Source organism: Trachypithecus francoisi, unplaced genomic scaffold, assembly GCF_009764315.1.
Source record: "Trachypithecus francoisi isolate TF-2019V2 unplaced genomic scaffold, Tfra_2.0 Lachesis_group16, whole genome shotgun sequence".
NCBI lineage: Eukaryota > Metazoa > Chordata > Mammalia > Primates > Cercopithecidae > Trachypithecus > Trachypithecus francoisi.
Window position 1 is genome coordinate 94,668,007 of NW_022681461.1, and position 21,638 is coordinate 94,689,644.

Here is a 21,638-nt window from a genome sequence, read left to right on the forward strand (position 1 = left end):
CAGGAGGAGCAGGGCTAGACGCTGCTGCCTCAAGTGGGTGGGGACCGGAGTCTGCCCTGGACTTAGGGACACTCATGGGAGGCGAGGCCTGGCTGCATCTGGTTGCAGACAGACTGGAAGGCAAGGAATCAGTCAGGTGTGGCAGCTCTGGGGCATGAGGGAGTGTGGAGAGTGTTGACGGGATGTCCCTGAGGAGGTGAGGGCGGGCGTGGCTCCAGACAGGAGAAGGAAGCACAGAAAGTCCACCCCAGGGAACAGGTGTGAAGGCAGAGCACAGACATGTGGGGGAGGAGGCAGGGACCTCCCTGGCCAACACCACAAGCGAGTCAAGGAACCGAGAGCCTCCAGCAGCATCTCCATCAGATGCCTGTTGAATATGACCACTTAAAAGCAGCCTAGGAAGTTGCAGTCCTTATTTTACAGAAGGACTGGCCCACAGTGGACTGGGAATATGGAAATGGCCCTTCCACACAGACGGCTTGGGAGGTGCGGCCCTAGGGGAGCAGGAGGAACTTGGCCAGTGAAGGCCACAGCCACATTGGCAGGGAGACAGGCCTGTGTGCACAACGCTGCCATTAGGAGGTGGTTGTGAACCCCCAGCAAAGCTCTCCCATCTCCTCTGGGCTGTGGCTCCACCCGTCTTGGTCTCACTGGTTCTCACACAGTGAGAAGGCACGGTTCCTCCATGAGCCAGGTGGCCGGGTCCTCCCCAGAACCAAACCGGTAGGTGCCTTGACCTTGGACTTCCGGCCTCCAGCACTGTGAGAAACCAGTGTCTGTTGGGCAGGCTGTGCAGTCTGTGGTGTTCTGTTACAGCGGCCTCAACGGACTTGAGACAGGCCCCAGGAACCAGGGCCACCTGGGAGCAAAAGTCAGCTGCAGTGACAGAGGCCACAGCCTGCAGCTCAGCTGAGGCCTCTTGGTGCCTGTAAGTGGACTGGGGTGACCCAATGCATTTTCTTCAAGCAGGTTTGAAAATACAGTGTCTGGCACCCAAACAAAACTAACCAGAAACATGAGGAGACAGGGAAAGGAGGAGGACAACAAGCAGCAAAACAGACGCTAGAAACAGACCGACAGAGATGCCAGATGCTAGAGGGAGAGACCAGGGCAGGAGATATGGCAGCAAGGAGGCAGCACAGAAACAGGAACACGCCACCGCCCCCCCCCCACCACCCCGCAAGACCCGGACTGACCACACAACACAGCACTTGATGCCACATGGTTAAAATACACATAAATTAAATTTCCAGTAACAACAGCATATAAATCAGCTATTCACATTAACAGAACAAGGAGAAAAATCATAGGATTATTTCAATAGATTTTTTAAAATGTTCAACACAATTCAACATCAATTCATGAAATTCTTCAGGACAGAAAAGAAAACTGTTATTCTGATAAAGGCATCCCAACACCTGCACACGAGCATCACAGGAAACAGTCCTGAAAGGCTCCACGCCTCCTCCCTGACACTGGGCGGCCCCCGCTGGTGTAGACGACAAGAATGAGAAGTGAAGCCATGGGGACCGGGGGCAGCCTGTGTGGTGATGACATGGGCACACGCACAGAAAACAACGGACCTACACGTATCATTACACTTAACAGGTGGCTTTAGGCCTCAGGTTAAAGAGTTAATTTTAAAAACCTACTCTATTTCTATATATCAAGCAACAACTGTGGAAAAATATGCCTCCTTCAAATACAAAAGCATCAGGGGTTTCTGAGATGCTAAGGACTCCTGCCTCTGACTGTGATGGGTCAGCTGGTGCTGCACTTACCCTCCCGTCCAAGATGGATCGCCCAGCCAAATCCACAGGACACAAACAGGCAATGACTTGGCGGCACCTCTGGGCAGTTTCTCATACAGCTGAAGGTCACTCACACGTGACCCAGCCAGGAAATGACAGCGGCCACGCGGTGTGTGAGTCCACTTACATGATATTCTGGAAAAGGCAGGACTGCAGGAAGCAAGTCAGCGTGACCGTGGCTTGGAGTGGGGAAGGCTGGTGCCCGTGAGGAGAGGGAGTTGGCCCACACACGTGTAGAATTCTAAGGCAGCCCCAAGAGTCTCTCTGTATCAACCCAACCCCTTGAGCGTGACTTGCTTCTGGCCCACAGGATGTGGGAAGGCGGCAGCGAGGCAAAGCCCCGACATTCTCCTGCTGGCCTTCAAGAAGAGAGCTGCCTCTAGGAGCTCAGAGCACCCCGGCTGCCAGCCAGCAAGGAAGCAGAGGCCTCATCCTACAGTCAAGGAAATGAATTCTCACAACCCAGGGAGCATTTATACAAGGCCTGAAGCTAACATCAGACAGGGTAAGGACACCGCTTCCCCCAGTGCCAGGAAGAGAACAAGCATTATGCCCAGCCTTCCAGGAAACAAAGCTGCACAGGTCAGAACGCAAGAAGAAAAACTGTCTTTACTTACACATGACATGACCACATGTGCAGACAAGCCGAATAGTCCAGAAAGTTACTAGAATTTACAAATACATTTAACAAGGTCAATGTACAAGAAAATCAAGTATTTCCACATTGTTTATTTCCAACAAACAATTGGAAAATGAAATTTAAAAACAATACTGTTTATAACATATGAAAAGTAGGGCCGGGCGCGGTGGCTCAAGCCTGTAATCCCAGCACTTTGGGAGGCCGAGATGGGCGGATCACGAGGTCAGGAGATCGAGACCATCCTGGCTAACACGGTGAAACCCCATCTCTACTAAAAAATACAAAAAACTAGCCGGGCGAGGTGGCAGGCGCCTGTAGTCCCAGCTACTTGGGAGGCTGAGGCAGGAGAATGGCGTAAACCCAGGAGGCGGAGCTTGCAGTGAGCTGAGATTCGGCCACTGCACTCCAGCTGCGGCGACAGAGTGAGACTCCGTCTCAAAAAAAAAAAAAGAAAAGAAAAGTAGGACGTGCTTAGGAATACATTTAACAAAACAGTGTAAGACCTACATACTAAAAGCTACAAGGCTCTGCTGAGAGAAACTCAAGATCTAACTGAAACAGAGCTGGGCCACCTGCAGACACAGGGTCAGAAGGCTCAACGTGCTAATGGCCAGCAGATTGACTGCAGTCTCAGCAAAAATTCCAGCAGCCTTGGCCTGTACTGACGCCCAGTTTCTCAACTGTCTATGGAAATGCAAAGGACACGGAGGAACGCAACAGGCTGAAAAGAACCGAGTATGAGGAGTATCAGGACCTAACACTGCCTGGCTCCCAGTTTTACTATCGATCAAGAGAATGTGGCATTGGTGTGAGGATCAGCAAATAGATCAAAGGAAGAAACATGGTCCAGACGTAGATCTGCATCAGCTGGGGTAAGCACAACTAGTGGTGCTGGATTAACTGTCCACGGACACAAGTGAGCCTCAATCCTTACTTCAAACCCACGTTTCTGAGAGACAGGCCAGGCTGGAGTGCAGTGGCTCGATCACGGCTCACTGCAGCTTCAGACTCCATCTCGGCCTCCCGAAGTGCTGGGATTACAGGAGCGTGCCAGTGTGTCCGGCCTTAACTTGCATTTTTATATAAGACTTCTAAAAAAAGGAGAAAATCTCCACAATCCTGGGATAGACATGGAATTCTTAGGATATGGGAAGTAAGAGAATTTTAAAATTCTGCTTCCTGAAAGATACTGTTAAGAAAGTGAGGAGGCAAGGCACAGACTAAGAAAATACTCGCATCACACACACATTTATATGTATATCAGACAGACTCAGAGGATGGAAAGAGCTCCTACAACTCAAGAAGGCAAGCAGCCAATGAAAAAACAGGCAAAGTGGCCGGGCTTAGTGGCTCACGCCTGTAATCCCAGCACTTTGGGAGGCCGAGACGGGGGATCACGAGGTCAGGAGATCAAGACCATTCTGGCTGACACAGTGAAACCCCGTCTCTACTAAAAATACAAAAAATTAGCCGGGCGTGGTGGCGGGCACCTGTAGTCCCAGCTACTCAGGAGGCTGAGACTGGAGAATGGCGTGAACCCGGGAGACAGAGCTTGCAGTGAGCGGAGATCAAGCCACTGCACTCCAGCCTGGGCAACAGAGCGAGACTCCATCTCAAAAAAAAAAAAGTTAGCCAGGCATGGTGGCCGCGGGAGACTGTAGTCCCAGCTACTCAGGAGGCTGAGGCAGGAGACTCACTTGAACCCGGGAGGCAGAGGTTGCAGTGAGCTGAGACTGTGCCACTGCATTCCAGCCTGGGCAACAAGAACGAAATTCCATCTCAATAAATAAACAAACAAACAACAAGAAAAACAGGCATTTTTTCTTTTTAAGACAGAGTTTTGCTCTTGTTGCCCAGGCTAGAGGGCAATGGCATAATCTCTACTAAAAATACAAAAATTAGCCAGGCGTGGTGGTGCACGCCTGTAATCCCAGTTACTCGGGAGGCTGAGGCAGGAGACTCGCTTGAACGTGGAAGTGTTTGCCTCCCTAAAATTTGCCTGTTTGCCTGGCCTAAACAGGCAAATTTTAAAAATTACTTCACAAAAGAAGTATACGGATGGCAACACACATGAAGAGAGGCTCATCATCGAGCATCAGGAAAGCAAATCTAAGCCATGGTGTTTGGAGCTTGCGCTCACTGTGGTGGGAATGCAAGTGCTAGAACCACTTTGGAAACTAGCGGCTTCTTTCAAAGTTAAAGGTTCCCCATATGAGCCAGTAACCCCACCCCCATTTACTCAAGAGAAATAAAAATTCACGTCCATTAAAAACAAGTCTATGGGAGTCACAGCAGGTTTACCCTTGACAGCAGAACTGGAAAGGACGGAGGCCCACTCACAGGTGAGAAGGCATAAACCAGCAGGGAGGCCGGGTGGGTCACCGGACTGACACGTGTAGCCACGTGGGCAAATCACAAAACATGCAAAGCCAGAACAGGATTCCGTTTATAGAAAATTCGAATGCAGGTGAAACTCACCCACCAGGACAGGCAGGGGAGAAAGAGGGGCTAAGGGCTCACAGACTAGGGGGCGGCAGAAATGCTCCATATCTTGACTGTGGCATTGATTACACTGGGATGTACATTTGTAAAAACTAAAACCATATACTTTAAAGTAGTTTGTTTTACTGTATTTAAATTAATTGCAGGCCAGGCGCGGTGGCTCATGCCTGTAATCCCAGCACTTTGGGAGGCCGAGATGGGCGGATCACGAGGTCAGGCGATTGAGACCATCCTAGCTAACACGGTGGAACCCCGTCTCTACTAAAAAACACAAAAAACTAGCTGGGTGAGGTGGCAGGCACCTGTAGTCCCAGCTACTTGGGAGGCTGAGGCAGGAGAATGGCGTAAACTCGGCAGGCGGAGCTTGCAGTGAGCTGAGATCTGGCCACTGCACTCCAGCCTGGGCGAGAGAGCGAGATGCTGTCTCAAAAAAAACAAAAAAAATGAATTGCAATAAAGTTGATCCAAGAGAAAAAAATCTCAAAAACCTATTTGATTTAAAAAAATCTAACAAAAGATATACAAGACCACACCACAGAAAGCCATAAAATATTACTGGGGGTAATTAAGAAAGACCTAACAAATGAAGAGATATACCATGTTCATGAGCTAGTAAGCAAGGTAGTAAATACATTTTTCCCTAACCTGATTGATAGGTCTAATACAATCCCAATCAAATCCCGACAGGAGCTTCTGTAGAACTGGTTAAGCTGACTTCAAAACTTATATGAAGACCAAAAAGAGCACGACACAAACTCTATGGTGAAGCCAGGCACAGTGGCTCACTCCTGCAATCCCAGTGCTTTGGGAAGCCAACGCGGGAGGACTGCCTGAGGCAGGAATTTGAGACCAGCCTGGGCAACATAGTGAGATTCCATCTCTATAAAAATAAAATAAAATAATTAACCGGGCATCGCGGTGCACACTTGTAGTCCTACCTACTTGGGAGGTCAAGGCAGGAAGATCACTTGAGCCCAGGAGTTCAAGGCTGCAGCGAGCTATGATTGTGCCACTGCACTCCAGCCTGGGCAACACAGCAAGACCTGGTCTCTTAAAAAAAAAAAAAAAAGGCCAAGTGCGGTGGCTCACGCCTGTAATCCCAGCACTTTGGGAAGCTGAGGCGGGCGGATCATGAGGTCAGGAGATCGAGACCATCCTGGCCAAAATGGTGAAACCCCGTCTCTACTAAAACTACAAAAATTAGCTGGGCACGGCTGCTCACGCCTGTAATCCCAGCACTTTGGGAGGCTGAGGCGGGAGGATCATGAAGGTCAGGAGATCGAGAGCATCTTGGCTAACACGGTGAAACCCCATCTCTACTAAAGATACAAAAAGTTAGCCGGGCGTGGTGGCGGGCGCCTACAGTCCCAGCTACTGGGGAGGCTGAGGTAGGAGAATGGCATGAACCTGGGAGGCGGAGCTTGCAGTGAGCCGAGATCGCGCCACTGCACTCCAGCCTGGGCGACAGAGCGAGACTCTGCCTCAAACAAAACAAAACAAAACAAACCTCTAAGGTGAGAAGATGTAAATCACAGTAATTAAAGTAATTAAGGTAACACAGCCCAGGCCAAGAACAGTCAGCAGACTGACTGACAGGGCGAGGACAAGAGCCACTGCTGACGGGAAAAGACAGTCTTCTCCACAAATGGTGCTGAGTCAGTCAGGTACAAGATGAGAAAAAATAAACCTCGACGCTGATCTTACACCACACACAGAACGGCTGTCAACCTACACATGGAACCCATGTGAGAGCACACAGGACCGTTTCTGGGAAATATTCAAGTTTTCTTTTTCTTTTTTTTTTTTTTTTTTTTTTGAGACGGAGTCTTGCTCTGTCGCCGGGGCTGGAGTGCAGTGGCCAGATCTCAGCTCACTGCAAGCTCCGCCTCCCGGGTTCATGCCATTCTCCTGCCTCAGCCTCCCGAGTAGCTGGGACTACAGACGCCCGCCACCTCGCCCGGCTAGTTTTTTTTTTTTGTATTTTTTAGTAGAGACGGGGTTTCACCGTGTTCGCCAGGATGGTCTCGATCTCCTGACCTCGTGATCCGCCCGTCTCGGCCTCCCAAAGTGCTGGGATTACAGGCATGAGCCACCGCGCCCGGCCTCAAGTTTTCAAAAAATATCACTAGGACATTACAAAAACCCAGTATTTAGAAAAAGACTGATAAATTGAACTAGAATAAAAACAAGAACTTCTGTTCACTCCAAGACATCATCAGGAAGTGAAAAAGCCACAGAGGGAAGGCGACATCTGTGGCGCACAAGTGACAACAGAGCCTTTGTGAGAGTATGTGTTACCAGCCCACAGAAGGCAAGGCATTCCACAGCAAGGCTGGAATAGGCGGCTGGCAGCAGAAAAGCCCACAACTCTGCACACATGGAGGCTGCAGTCCCTCGAGGGCTCGGCCCCACTGCACAGGGAGAGATGCCTGAACACTGTGACCTTCCAGAGCCCGGCTTCTCTTCCATCAAACACAAGTCATTTCACCAACGGTGACTTCTTAGAAGGTGGCTGTAGGGACAGAGTCTGGGGTTGGGGCTGGCAGTCCATAGGGGCCACTGCTATGAAGGCGGCTGCCTGGTGCCCTATTCTTCGGGCATAAGATTTATTCTGTGGTCTGGCGGCTGCTGTTTGAGATGAGAAAACCTTTATTTTCCCACTGGCCTGGAGTGACTGCAGGTTTCAAGAGGTTTTAAAATAGACAATGGATGAATTCCAGAGCAATGATGGGAACTAGGCTACAGTAAAGGGAGCATGAGGCCAGGCTGGGATGGGTCAGTCACCCCTGCCCCAGCCTCAGAAACCTCCCGAAACCAGGTTCCTGGAGTGGCCCCTGCTCTCTCCCACGGGCAGTGGGGATTGGGTGGGCTGGGGACACAAGCGGCGTGTCTGCTGCCGTTTCTGTGCACACGACAGGAGGCTCACCGCTGCTTCCCTCAGTCACTGTGAACACACGGCCCCCTCCTCAGCCTCTCTGCAGTCTCAGGGGTTGCCAAGCCCCAACCCGAGATTCTCGGCTGGGGTCTGGAGGATTGGAGTGGTGGGCCTCAGGCCCCACTCTCACAAGAAGGGGGCAGTCGGCTGCACAGGCTCAGGGACCTCCCGAGTCAGAGGTCCCTCCATCCATGCTGGGCACAGAACCAGGGCCAGCTCCGAAGGTGGCACTAAGCAGGTCTATAGCAAGCCCACTCTGGTCAACAGTAAGAGCTCTCATCTGAATCCAGGCCCTACTGGGACAAACACATTCAGGTTTCACAGTTCACAACAAGCTCTACATGGCCCCAACCCCACAAAGCACATTACCTTATTGTCGAGATCAAAGAGGTAAGAATCCTCCTCCCGAACATCGGCTTCTGAGTCCGAAATCAGCTCCCCAACATACCTGCAGAAGGAGAAGCGGTGCAGGTGACGCCCTGGAAGACAGCGGGCACTGCCACAGACAAGCGCAGCCTGGTCTCCGTGCCCACAGGGAAAGAGCGGGGCACACCAGAAGAACATGTGGGGAACATGTGTGGAGATGTGTGCCCGGGTGGAACTGGGGTTTCAGCTGAGGTTCCCGAGGATGATGATGATGATGATGACGACACTGAAAGCTCTGCGTCTGCAGTCTGGCACCTGAGAACCCAGAATGGTTCTCCCCCAGAGATGACTGCCCATGCTGGACCACGCCTTCCTAAATGCACTCACGAGCTGTTTAAGGGCAGCAGCAAGAGCACTGAGGACAGCACAAGCTTGGTTCTCGGGGCCAGGGTCTCCATGGCCCCCACCCCACGCTGCTGTAGGCCAGGGGATGTGCCTGCTCCCAGAGGGGCTTCCTGAAGTGCAGACACAGATGGGCCTCCGTCCCAGAAATGACACGTGCCACCGGCAGGCTTGGGGTGACCCAGGGACTCACTCACTCGCAGACAAAGGTGCCTAGTGGGATGTCCTGCAGGGACCGCACGCCCCAGCCCATGTCCCTCGTCCGGTAGAGCTGCAGCCTTGCCCTGGAAAATAGAGAGTAGTGGTGGACCCAGGCCACAGCCTCAGCCTCTTGCCACAATGGTCAGCAAAAGCCAGCTGGTGCCACGTCACTGAAATGAGGAAGAAAACTGGTTCTGTATCCAAAGCGTTCGATGCTGTAGGCACCTCACAGACATAGCATCTTGCACACTCAGGAAGCCAAGAACCCGGGATTCAGCCGGGAACACCCCAGCCCGTGACCTCGGCAAGTCACTGGTCCTGGCCGTGGCTCGGTGTCCCCATCTGTAACATGGGGACACAGCTGGGCCTGGGCCACTAGGCACTGTGGGCGGCAGAGGTGCTAATACTAGAGAAGCCTATAGCTGGACCAGGCAGTGGTGACACCTGCAGCCGAACCTGCTCCTGACAAGGAGCCCACAGGCCCCTCAGGGCTGGGGAGGGTGGCGGGGGGAGGTGGCAGGGGGATGTTTCTCAGGGCTGGGGGAAGGTGGTTGGGCGGGCCTGGGGGAGGGTGGCCAGGTAGATCTGGGGGAGGGCGGCTGGGCAGGCCTGGCAAGTGGGCCTCCGTGGAGCCCTCAGAACCACGTGCCTCGCGTCTGCCTGTCTAGCATGTGTCCCGTGTGTCTGCTTCGCGTCTGCCTGTCTGGTGTGGGTTCTCACCCCCAGGCCTTTCTACCATACCAAGGACAGAGACTGCTCTCCAGCATGGACCAAGTTTACCGAGGTCACAAAAGAGTCGATACTACAAAAATTAGTGTTCAGCTAAATTTAAGAGTTCATAACTTTCCCTTATGACTCCGAGGGGCTTTGAGTTTTCCAATCTCAGGCACATTTGTGGAGGAAATGCTCAAGACCAGAACCCGGGGAAAGGAGAGGCTGCTGCTGGGTGGTCAGGGGACCAAGCCCAGCTGGTGAAGGGCGCTGGGCAAGCCTTACTCCACAAGCGCCCTGAGCAACCCAGGAACAAGGAGTTCACACAGCCTGAGAAGTGTTAGGACATCACCTCACTGTGAGAGAAGCCCAGAGAAGGAAGAACATTTAGAATATGACTGGAGTGTTAAAATAGAACTACGACAGCCCTAAGCTGCTGAAGAATGTTCGCGTGAACTTGGTAACAAAGGTAATTCTTAGGCCAAGTCCGTTCCTCTGCTTTTAGCTCAACTGACCCAACCATCTGCTCCTTCTCTCAGGCCTGCGTCTGAGCTGGTGGAAGCATGACTCGTGATTTACGGCACCAGTGACATTTCCAGAGGATAAAGGCTCAGAGGTAACCTGTCGGCTCTATCTGCAAACACAATGCGGGTGCCTCCAAACACGTTAAGTTCTTGTCTGTCGGGATGACCTCCGTGCTAATGCACGCATGAGCAGAACGTGGGGCTCTGGCAGGAAGCTGCCCCTCACCTGAGACCATTCTGCACGACACGATTTCGGCAGTTCCTCCAGCAGGAGCACGCGTGGTTGCATTCGAAGATCAAGGGAGGCTCCGCCATGTTGAACTCTGGCAGGAGCCGGCCGTCCTGTGGACAGACGAGCAGCAAGGGCCCAGCAGAGGTCACTCACTCTTTAACTGAGCTGACATCAACCCATTTCTACTAAGTGCCCACCCAGTGTGGCTCAAACTGGCATAAAAACAACAAATGGTTTCTGGCCAAACTTGAACACCCACCTAGGGAAAAACTCCATGTGTACGGTTTGGATGGGAAGCCTCCACCCAGATGCCCACACAGGTTGTGGAGACCTCCTGGAGCGCTCCCCTGGACCCAGCCTGGGCCAGTTTCTGTCCACCCGGGGCCTTCCCAGCCCCCAGCCTGGACTTCTCCACGTCACCGAGGCTGCCGGCTCGTGGGTTGCTCTGCCTCCTTTGGCTGGTCGGGGCCTCCTGCACCCTCCTGCATGCCTGGCCTCCTTGCCTTGCAAATCCTCAACTGTGGAGGGACCCAGCCCTCTGCTCCCCTTCCTACCCCCCCGAAGCCAGGCCAGGTGCAGCAGCACTGGGTGCAGATGCTCCCCCAGGGCTGTGTGAGCTGAGGTGTGGGGCCTAGGGCTGCCCAGGCACACTCTGGCTTGATGGCTTCAGGGGATGCCCTGAACAATTAGGGTGCTCCCCAGAACATTCCTTCCTGCGCCCCGTCAGCAGGACTGTCCACCCCAAAAGACACCACTCGGACATGAGCCTGGCGGCTTTCTGAGCCTGCCACCTCCATGGCCCTCACTGGCATGAATCCTTCTCCCACTGGGGCCTCTCATTCAGATGGGTAAACACTCCGGCCACCCTCCACGGCCACCCTCCTCCAAAGTCCGCTTCCGGAGGGGATGCCTGCTGCCTCTCCCTGCTCGCGTCTCTTCACCCAGGCCATGCTGGCTTCCGTCCCCACCGTGACCTCTGAACTCGGGAGACCAGGAACCCTCCGCCTCTGCTTAGACATCTCTCCCCTGAATTGCACCCCAGCTAGCCAGGGCCACTCCCCACTCCCATCTCCTCCTCAGCGGCCACCATCTCGGGCCCCTCTGAGGACCAGCACCCACTAGAAACTTCCAATCCTGTGTCTCCTGAAGCCCCACGCCCACACCAATGCTCCCTGTACCCAGCCCAGCAGCACCCTCCCTCTTCACACCCCTCACACTCAGCAAGCACAAGGCAGAGCTCCCCAGATACACACAACACAAGCAGCACCTCCTCCTGGGGCCAAGCCAGGCTGCCTGGCTGCCCGCCTCCACCACCATCCAGGTGGCCACAAAGGATACAGACCCCAGCCCCAGGGACTCTGCAGCCATGTCCTTGGCTCACAACCCTGACTTGGGTGCCGGCGCCCACTTTGCCATCCCTGCCTGTCACACCCAGCTCACCTCCAACTCCTTCCCAACGCTGCCACAACAGCGCTGGGGTCACGGACGCCTGCACTGTTTTTGCAGACCCGGACCAGCGGCACTTACCACCTGAGCCCACGCATACAAGGCCGCCCTCACCTTGTCGTACCAGCAGCGCATGCTGAGCTGGCCGCACATGCAGTTGCTGGAGGAACAGTCGTCGATGCACACACAGTACTGAGAAGAGAGGTGCCAGGGGCCATCAGACGGGCAGGCACAGGCCTTCTGTTTCCCCTCCCAGTCACAACTACGTTTTACAATTCTCAGTTACCCCGATTCTGGTAAATGCTTCTCAAAGGCACCACCAGTGTGTGGCCTCTTAGGGAGAAGGGTGTGCGGGCAGAAACATGCCGAGTGCCCGCTGGAGGGGGCTCTCTGGCTGAGGACCCTGACAGAGGGATGGGGCAGGCAGGGCAGCGACGTGGCAGCGGGTGACGTGGGGTGGGTGAAGGGCTGAGCAGCGGCTGCATTTGTGGCCAGATGCTCGACGGGAAACGCAAGAATGCAGAGCCTGGCACACCCTGAGTGGGGGGCCCTGGGCGGTGCCCGGCCTGGGAAGAGGAGGGAGCTGCCTACAAGCAGAGCCACAAAGAAAGTGCTCAAGAAGGCGCAGGCGGTGAAGGCACCAGGCTCTGTGCACTCAGAGGCTGGGAAAGCTGGCATGTGCTGGACCCATCTCTCCGGGAGCTGGGAGATGCAGGGACCAGGTCATCCTGCAGGCCTCGCAGGGGCTCCTCTCGCCTGTGCCACCAGCACGAGGCCGCACGGGGGCCCCTGAGTATGAGGTTGCAAAAAAGGCACAAAGATGCTTGCTCTTGCTTTGGGGTCGGTAAGAAGCCCAGGGCTGGGCCTGACAGAACCTTTATCTGCCTTCCAGCTCTTTCACGGGAGGCAGCTGCAAAGAGAACGAGGTCTTCCTGGGAAGCTCTCCACAAGCCCTCCTGCTCTGAGTGGTGAGAAGAACCCAGGACCCGAGGCTCCAGAAAGTTCTGCCCGCCCCACGTCCTGGCCTGAGCCTACCCTTCGTCCGCATCACTCACCTGCAGGTGAGTGATGTTTCTGTCGATGTTCATGGGGGACGTCACGCAGTTCTGAGAGACATACTTGTAGTTGCTGGGGCATGGCTCGCCATCCACGGCGTTGACGCAGGGGATGGGGATACGCTCGTAGCCTCGAGCGATGTCCCTGCCACAGAAAGGGCAGGTGTCACCTGGAGGCTAACGTACTCTGCCCAGGGGGTGGCATGGCGTGCAGTGGGCGGCTAGCAAACACCTGGCCCTGAGAGTTTGGACTCCAGCCTGGGGATGTTTCAGCTTCAGGAGCAGCTTTCACCGCAAGCTCCTAAAGCCCTGCTGGCCACCAATTTGCCGCAGAGCCGTCCCAGGGCCGGGCTCACCTGCTCACTATCCTCTCCACGGGGCTGGGCCTGTCGGGGGCCGAGTCCTGCAGAGCCTTGCTCATCTGCAGAGCGCTCCACACCTGAGAGTTGAGGCTCGCACACTGCAGGGGCGTCTCCCCTTCTTTGTTCTTTAAGGTGACATCTGAATCCCGAGAAAGAAAGAGGCTAAAAGGGAAAATGTAAGGCCACAAAACATTTAAAGCTGACTTGAAAAGATGACACAGATGAGATTTATAAAATGACCATTATCACTAACAATAAAGGGAACACACTATGCGCTGTGAGATAACTTGAAGTCTGCTCACCAATGACTCTGCAAAGACGGGCTTTAGCTCACCCAGGAACAGGGACTCTCTTACTCCTCTCCCATATTCACTGTCAAAGTCAGCAGGCTGTTTTCTTAGCAGGAAGAGTGTGTAAAAAACCAGGGCGGCATTTGATTTTTCTGGGATTTTTCATTTAAATTTACCCTCAAGGATAAGAAGGGAAGCAAGGGGAGAGAGGCGCCACGCTTGGGCCATGCACAGCGTGAGTAGTCCTCAGTTCCACTCCTGCCCACTGCATCCAGACCGCAGTCACCGTACATGGAGCTGGGCTTCGCACAACCAGATGACCAACCTGGGGGAGCCACCGTGAGATCCAAATGTGGGAGGGCACAGCTCCATGTGTAGGGGCTGGGGAGTCACCGGAGGCTGGTGCGTGGAGCACCCACAGCTCCCTGTCCTTCCCCAGCGGCCAAACAAATACTCCATCCCAGGCCACCAACAACAACCTGAGTGTGTATGACTTAAGGGATCAAGGTCTCAAGTTTTTTTGTTTTTGGGGTTGTTTTTTTTTTTTTTCTTGAGACAGAATCTCGCTCTGTCACCCAGGCTGGAGTGTAGTGTCGCAATCTCCACTCACTGCAATCTTTGCCTCCCGGGTCCAAGCGATTCTCCTGCCTCAGCCTCGGGAGTAGCTGGGGTTACAGGCACGCGCCACCATGGCCGGCTAATTTTTGTATTTTTAGTAGAGATGGGGTTTCACCATGTTGGCCAGGCTAGTCTCAAACTCCTGACCTCAGGTGATCCTCCTGCCTCAGCCTCCCAAAGTGCTGGGATTACAGGTGTGAGCCACCGCCACCCAGCTGAAGGTCTCAAGTATTAAAAGGGTCCTGAGTGGTGAGCGCCACAGCCTCCAACATCTCCAGCTCTGGCTGTGGGTGGCACTGCTCCCAGAAGGCACTCTGAGCCTCTCGGGGCCTCTGAGCTGGCAGGTCCCTGCTGGGAGCAGGGCTGTTCCCACGCTGCCCCTCAGCCATGTCAGGAGCATCAGGTCTGAGACTCAACTCAAGGTCTGACCTAACAACTTGGGAATTTTGCAGGACAATCCTCCTAACCCAGAAATAAACCACAGCTGATCTCAAACGTGGACTGGGAAAGTCACTTCTCTGTACGTGGACCACCAAGGACGGACTTCCACAGGAGGGAACGGAGGGCGTGTGTCCACGCGAGCCCCAAGTGTGAACCCACGACCACCGAGCGGTCTCTCCGGGCGCCCAGGTCAGGTCAGCGCCAGCCCGAGCCGGGGGAAGCACCACACTCACACGACACAGTCGTAGCGGTTCTCCCGGGCAGCGATGTGCAGCGGCGAGTCTCCGTGGATGTTCACCGCGTGGAGGTCGCACTTGGCAGCCAGCAGGATCTCGGCTATGTCCACGCAGCCAGAGAACGCCGCCCAGTGCAGGCAAATGTTCTCCTCCTGAACAGACACAAGCCAGAGCTCAGTGCAGGCTTCCTGCTGGCTCACAGTGCTGGGGCCTGGCCACAGCAGCTGCAGCCTGCGTGCCTGGGGAGAGGCTCTGGAGCGCGCGTGGCCGTCCTCAGCAACGGCCAGGTGGAAAGGGCGTCACAGGTCACCAGATGGGAACCTAGTGCCCATCTCAACTCTGGAAGGCACATCCTTTCGTGTTTTGTTTTTTTTCATTGTAAAAATAACATAATTATAAAAGTAGCATAATCACAGTAAAGAATATTATAAAAATAGGGAAAAGGTCATCCAGAATTATATCAACCTAATCTCAACATATTAACACTTGCAGGCACTTTTCTTTCATGTATTTTTAAAAATTATATTCATTTTCAAACAGGGGTATAGTCATAGGATAGGATAATGCTTTTGAAAGATTTGAAAAAAGACATGCAAATTTGATTAGATTAAAATTTTGGGCCGGGTGTGGTGGCTCACACCTGTAATCCCAGCATTTTGGGAGGCAGAGGCAGGTAGATCACTTGAGGTCAGGAGTTCGAGACCAGCCTGGCCAACATGGTGAAACCCTGTCTCTATTAAAAATACAAAAAATGAGCCAGGTGTGGTGGTGTGTGCCTGTAACCCCAGCTACTCACAAGGCTGAGGCAGGAGAATCGCTTGAACCCAGGAAGCAGAGGGTGCAGTGAGCCGAGATCGTGCCACTGCACTCCAGCCTGGGCAACAAGAGCAAAACTCTGTCTCAAAAAAAAAAAACAAGAAGTTTTACTTTTAAAAAGGCCTCTTTTAAATAAAACAAATAAAATTTGGAGAAATACTTGTGCCATGTGTAAAATATAGATGATTTATAATCACACAGTAAATTAGAACACTGTAATTCTGAAAAAATATGTGCAAAGGAGAAGAAAATAAAGAAGGCAGGTAAGAAAAAGATGAACCGTAAACATAAGAAAATGTTCAACTCTGCCAGGCAGCCACAAATATAAATCAGAACAACGAAGTATCCCTAACTCTATCGCCCCAGAGATAAAACAGCCATAGGTGGAATGAGGAACACGCCTGGCCGGTTTCCTACGCCTGACGCCCATCTGTCCCTGACCCTCTGTCATCACCAGAGGCTCCCAGGTGCTGAGGCCTCCTCCAGTTGGCACCACGCGAGGAGCGTCTTCCACGCCGGGCGGCATCAGAACCGCCTCCGGACCCATCGCGACGGTCCACGCGGGGCGGCATCGGAACCGCCTCCGGACCCATCGCGACGGTCCACGCGGGGCGGCATCGGAACCGCCTCCGGACCCATCGCGACGGTCCACGCGGGGCGGCATCGGAACCGCCTCCGGACCCATCGCGAGGGTCCACGCGGGGCGGCATCGGAACCGCCTCCGGACCCATCGCGAGGGTCCACGCGGAGCGGCATTGGAACCGCCTCCGGACCCACCGCGATGGTCCACGCGGGGCGGCATCGGAACCGTCACCGACAGTCACTCAGCTTCCGGACCTTTCCTGTACTGAACACTTGGTTTGTTTCTGTTGGTATACTTCTGGAATACAATGCCAGCAAATATTCTAGTGCTTTTATTTTCTACATCATTTCTCAAGGATGCTTCTTCAGAGGCAGGATTGTGGGATTAAAGCACGTGAGCGTCTCACGCTCCTGAAGCGGGTTCTGTTCTGCCGGTGTCTGGGAGGGCCGGCTGCAGCCTCCTTCCCCTCGGGAATGCCAGCGATCTTCCCAGAGCCATCAACCAAGCCCCCCCTGACTGTCCGCTTTGCTGCGGGGGCTGAGGAGGCTCCCGGCCAAGGCAGAGCCCTGCAGGGGTGCGGTCTCCTCCCCGCAGGCTCTGCTAACATTTGAGCTCTGCCCAGCCTCCCACCGAGGGCCGCCGCCACATCCCAGGGACTGGCTCTGCAGGTCCGCAGAGTCTCACCCCCAAGAGAGAAGGACACGGGCTCTTCTGAGACACCCCGGTGCTCTCCTGCAGTCCCCCTCCCAACTCCACACCGTGCGGCACCATCAACGCTTTCCAGCTCAGTGAGCATGAAGATAAAAGCAGAAGGGAAACCTAGTGCCCTTGTCTCCAGTATCTTCATCCATAAACGGCTGGCTAGCCCCAGGCATGGGCTTCACTGTTTCCTTGACTTCTAAAAGAGAAAACTAAAAGCAAGCTCTGAGTGTCCGCCTCAGTGGATTTCCTGAAGAGCCTCGGCTGCTCTGGGGCTCTTCCGTCCCTCCACTTTGTTTCTGGTTTCCCTCCTCCACACTTTGAGGGCTCCTTGAACAAAACGCTGCTTGCTTAGGGGCCTCTTTTCTTTTTCCTTTATCAGAATGATTTATGATTTTATAACCAGAATTACATGTTTTATTTGTTTTAGAGGCAGAGTCTCACTCCATCTCCCACGCTGGAGTGCAGCTAGCACGATCTCAGTTCACAGCAACCTCTGCCTCTGGGGTTCAAGCCATTCTCGTGCCCCAGCCTCCCCAGTAGCTGGGATAACAGGTGCGTGCTACCAGGCCCAGCTAATTATTTTGTATTTTTAGTAGAGTCGGGGTTTCACCATGTTGCCCAGGCTGCTGTCAAACTCCTGACCTCAGGTGATCCGCCACCACGCCCCGCCCCAGAATTACCTTTTTGAGAGCTTCCAGTTCACCTAAGATCCTTCCACCCTAGGACTGTTCAAACGCCCAGCCTTTCTGAAATCTGCTGAGTTACCACAAGCCTGGCCTACACCTGGTGAGCAACCGCACTCCTGAAACAATGGGGTGATACAGACCAGAACAGATTTACCTTCCACCTAAAAGAACCAGAAGAGTAAAACAAAACAGTCAAAACCCGTGACCATGGCTGTCAAGACACCAGACACCAGGCAGGGAAGGACCGTGCCCTGAGAGGTGGAGCCTATGAAGGAGCCTGTGGCTGCCCAGCTCACTGCCACCAGAGCTCCAACCACGGCGAGAGAGGGAGCCAGGCAGGGCCTCCAGATGCTCAGACAGAAAACAGAGCTCCAAGAGGGGGTCCAGAGATCTGTGCACTTCCACCTGGGTCCTCCAGCAGGACCCCAGCAGCCACAAGCCTGTGGAGAACGTGCACTCAAAGCCAGGGCCTTTCCCCACAGCCAGGCAGGCCACACTCTCCATTCACAGGCTGTGGGCTGGAGGACAGTGGAGGGACCTGCCTCAGTGGCTCCAGACCCACCTAACCTGAAAAGCAAAACCCAACATGATCTGACGGGTTTCAAGTGACTTAGCTGAGTTCCAGAACAAAATTCAAGAACATTCACAAGAAGAAGAGTCCCTAGCACCACACAAGTTGTGTAAAACCCACCCACATCCTGGCACTGGCTCCAGGTTACCAGACGTGCAAAGGAGCAGGAAACATGACCCGCAATGGGGAGAAAAACCCAGTCAATCAAAAAGCCCGGCTTTTGCTCAGATGCTGGATTAGCAAACAAGGTCATTAAAGCCATTGGTGGGCCAGATGCGGTGGCTCACACCTGTAATCCCAGCATTTTGGGAGGCAGAGGCAGGTAGATCACCTGAGGTCAGGAGTTCGAGACCAGACTGGGCAACATGGTGAAACCCTGTCTCTACTAAAACTACAAAACTTAGCCAGGCGTGGTGGTGTGTGCCTGTAATCCCAGCTACTCGGGAGGCTGAGGCAGGAGAATCGCTTGAACACAGGAGGCAGAGGTTACAGTGAGCCGAGACTGCGCCACTGCACTCCAGCCTGGGAAAAAGAGACTCTGTCTTAAACAAATAAATAAGTAAGTAAGTAAATAAAGCCATTGGTATAACTGTATTCTATAGGTTCGAAAATTAAGTAGAAACATGTTAGGAAATGTTTGAAAGACTCCAACAGAACATTTAGAGCTGAAAACGACAATGCCTGGAATGTAAGCACACAGACTGGATGAGCTCAACAGCATCACGTGCAGAAGAAAAGATGAGTGAACTGGAAGACAAACCAGCAAAAACCCGCTCAACTCAAACACAGCGTGAAAAAACATAATTTTTGAAAATTGAAAAGAGTACCAGTGAGCTGTGGAACCACTCTGAGAACTCCTACATACACAGCTGGAATACTGGAAAGCATGGTGGGCAGAAAACATTATTTGAAGAAATAATGACTGAAAAATTTGCAAATTTGTCAAAAACCCTAAATCCACAAATCCAAGCAGCTCAATGAACCCTAAGTGCACACACACAAAATAACGCCAAGGCATATCAGTAATCAAATTGCTTTACAGACAGACTAAGGCTTAGAGGAAAATCCAGTTGCTAAAACCAAGAGATACAGAAAAAAATTCTAAAAGCAGCCATATAGAAAAGACATGTTATACATAGAGAAATAACCATGTGCTGGCAGTGGATTTCTCACTGCGAACACTGCGGGTGAGGACCCAGGGAAACCGCCATTTAAAGCATTGGAAGAAATAACTATGCATCCAGAATTCTAAGAATATCTTTCAAAAGCGAAAGCAAAATAAGGACTTTCCAGGCATTAAAGAGCTGCAAGAGGGCCGGGCGCGGTGGCTTACACCTGTAATCCCAGCACTTTGGGAGTCCGAGGCGGGCAGATCACGAGGTCAGGAGTTTAAGACCAACCTGGCCAACATGATGAAACCCATCTCTACTAAAAACACAAAAATTTCCCAGGCGTTGTGGCCAGTGCCTGTAATCCCAGCTACTCAGGAGGCTGAGGGAGGATAATCACTTGAAACTGGAAGAAGGTGGTTGTAATGAGCCAAGATCGCACCACTGCACTCCAGCCTGGGCAAAAAAGTGAAACTCCGTCTCAAAAAAAAAAAAAAAAAGCTGCAAGAACTCACCACAAGCAGACCAACACCACAGGAAAGGTAAAGGGAGTGAGGCTGGCGGAAGGGAAGCAACATCAGGAACACAAGCCCACCAAGGTGGAGAAGCTTGCGGGGAGAGACCACTTGGCTGGGCGCGGTGCCTCACATCTGCAATCCCAGCACTGTGGGAGGTCAAAGCGGGCAGATCACCTAAGGTCGGGAGTTTGAAACCAGCCTGGCCAACATGGCGAAATCCCCGTCTCTAATAAAAATACAAAAATTAGCCAGGCATGATGCCATGTGCCTGTAATCCCAGCTACTTGGGAGGCTGAGGCAGGAAAATCGTTTGAACCAGGGAGGTGGAGGCTTCAGTGAGCTATTGCATCACTGCACTCCAGGCTGGGTGACAGGGTGAGAGGCTCTGTCTCCAAAAAAAAAAAAAAAAAAAAAAAGACCAGGCCAGGTGCGGTGGCTCTCACACCTGTAATCCCAGCACTATGGGAAGCCAAGATGAGTGGATCACGAGGTCAGGAGTTCGAGACCAGCCTGACCAACATGGTGAAACCCCATCTCTACTAAAAATACAAAAATTAGCCAGGCGTGGTGGCTCGCACCTGTAATCCCAGCTACTCAGGAGGCCGAGGCATGAGAATTGCTCGAGCCTGGGACACAGAGGTTATGGTGAGCCGAGATTGTGCCACTGCACTCCAGACTGGGCAACAGAGTGAGACTCCATTAAAAAAAAAAAGATCACTGACTGTTTAAACAGAATAACCATATGGCTATTATGGTGTTCTGAACATATATATAATATATATATATATATATGTATGTAAAATGTAGAAGAATAGCAGTATCAAGTTTGGGAGAAGAAAAATGATTTTGCAAGACCTACTGTAAAACTACATCAGTCAAGCAAGGACAGTACTTGCCTAAAGGCAAATATGCAGATCAATGCATCAAAAGAGGGGGTCCTGGAGCTGACACACACATGTGGATGACTGACTTTACACACATGTGGACCACTGACTCTGACAGGTGGATGATTGGCTCACACATACAGATGACTGATACACATGCGGACGACTGACATGGATGACAACTCACACATGTGGATGACAGACTCACACACATGCAGATGACTGACTCGTACATGCAGATGACTGACCCTCACATGTAGACAAATGACACACATGCGGACACGTGGATGACTGACAAGACATGCAGATGACTGACTCACACGTGGATGACTGACACGTGGATGACTCACACATGCGGATGACTGACACATGCAGATGATGGACTCACACATGCAGATGACTGGTTCACACACACACACATGACCAACTCACACATGCAGACTGACTCTCACAATGTGGACGACAGACAGACATGTGGACTGACACATGTGGACAACTGACAGACATACAGATGACTGACTCACACATGGACGACTGACACATGTGGACTCACACATGCAGATGACTGACTCACGCAAACGACTGACACATGGATGACTGACTCACACGTGCAGATGACTGGCTTTTGCCAATGGTACAGAGTCAATTCTTTTTTTTTTTTTTTTTTTTTGAGATGGAGTCTCGCTCTGTCACCCAGGCTGGAGTGCAGTGGCCAGATCTCAGCTCACTGCAAGCTCCGCCTCCCGGGTTTCCGCCATTCTCCTGCCTCAGCCTCCCGAGTAGCTGGGACTACAGGCGCCCGCCACCTCGCCCGGCTAGTTTTTTTTGTATTTTTAGTAGAGACGGGGTTTCACCGTATTAGCCAGGATGGTCTCGATCTCCTGACCTCGTGATCCGCCCGTCTCGGCCTCCCAAAGTGCTGGGATTACAGGCTTGAGCCACCGCGCCCGGCCCAATAAACCAAACTTTATAAAAACTTTTAAAATTCTACACTTCC

At 52.8% G+C, this 21,638-nt stretch overlaps 1 protein-coding gene across 7 annotated transcripts in view; it reads right to left on the reverse strand.

Annotated features, from left to right (window-relative positions):
* Window positions 1-21,638, reverse strand: part of EHMT1 (euchromatic histone lysine methyltransferase 1) — a 226,360-nt gene that overhangs the window by 9,364 nt on the left and 195,358 nt on the right. For all 7 annotated transcript variants that reach the window (XM_033238348.1, XM_033238346.1, XM_033238345.1 and 4 more), the window contains 7 exons: window positions 14,770-14,924; window positions 13,182-13,349; window positions 12,826-12,970; window positions 11,885-11,962; window positions 10,319-10,434; window positions 8,854-8,940; window positions 8,258-8,336 (listed from right to left, as the gene is read on the reverse strand). In XM_033238348.1, the coding sequence (XP_033094239.1) occupies window positions 8,258-8,336; window positions 8,854-8,940; window positions 10,319-10,434; window positions 11,885-11,962; window positions 12,826-12,970; window positions 13,182-13,349; window positions 14,770-14,924 (828 nt within the window). The remainder of the gene's footprint in view (window positions 1-8,257; window positions 8,337-8,853; window positions 8,941-10,318; window positions 10,435-11,884; window positions 11,963-12,825; window positions 12,971-13,181; window positions 13,350-14,769; window positions 14,925-21,638) is intronic.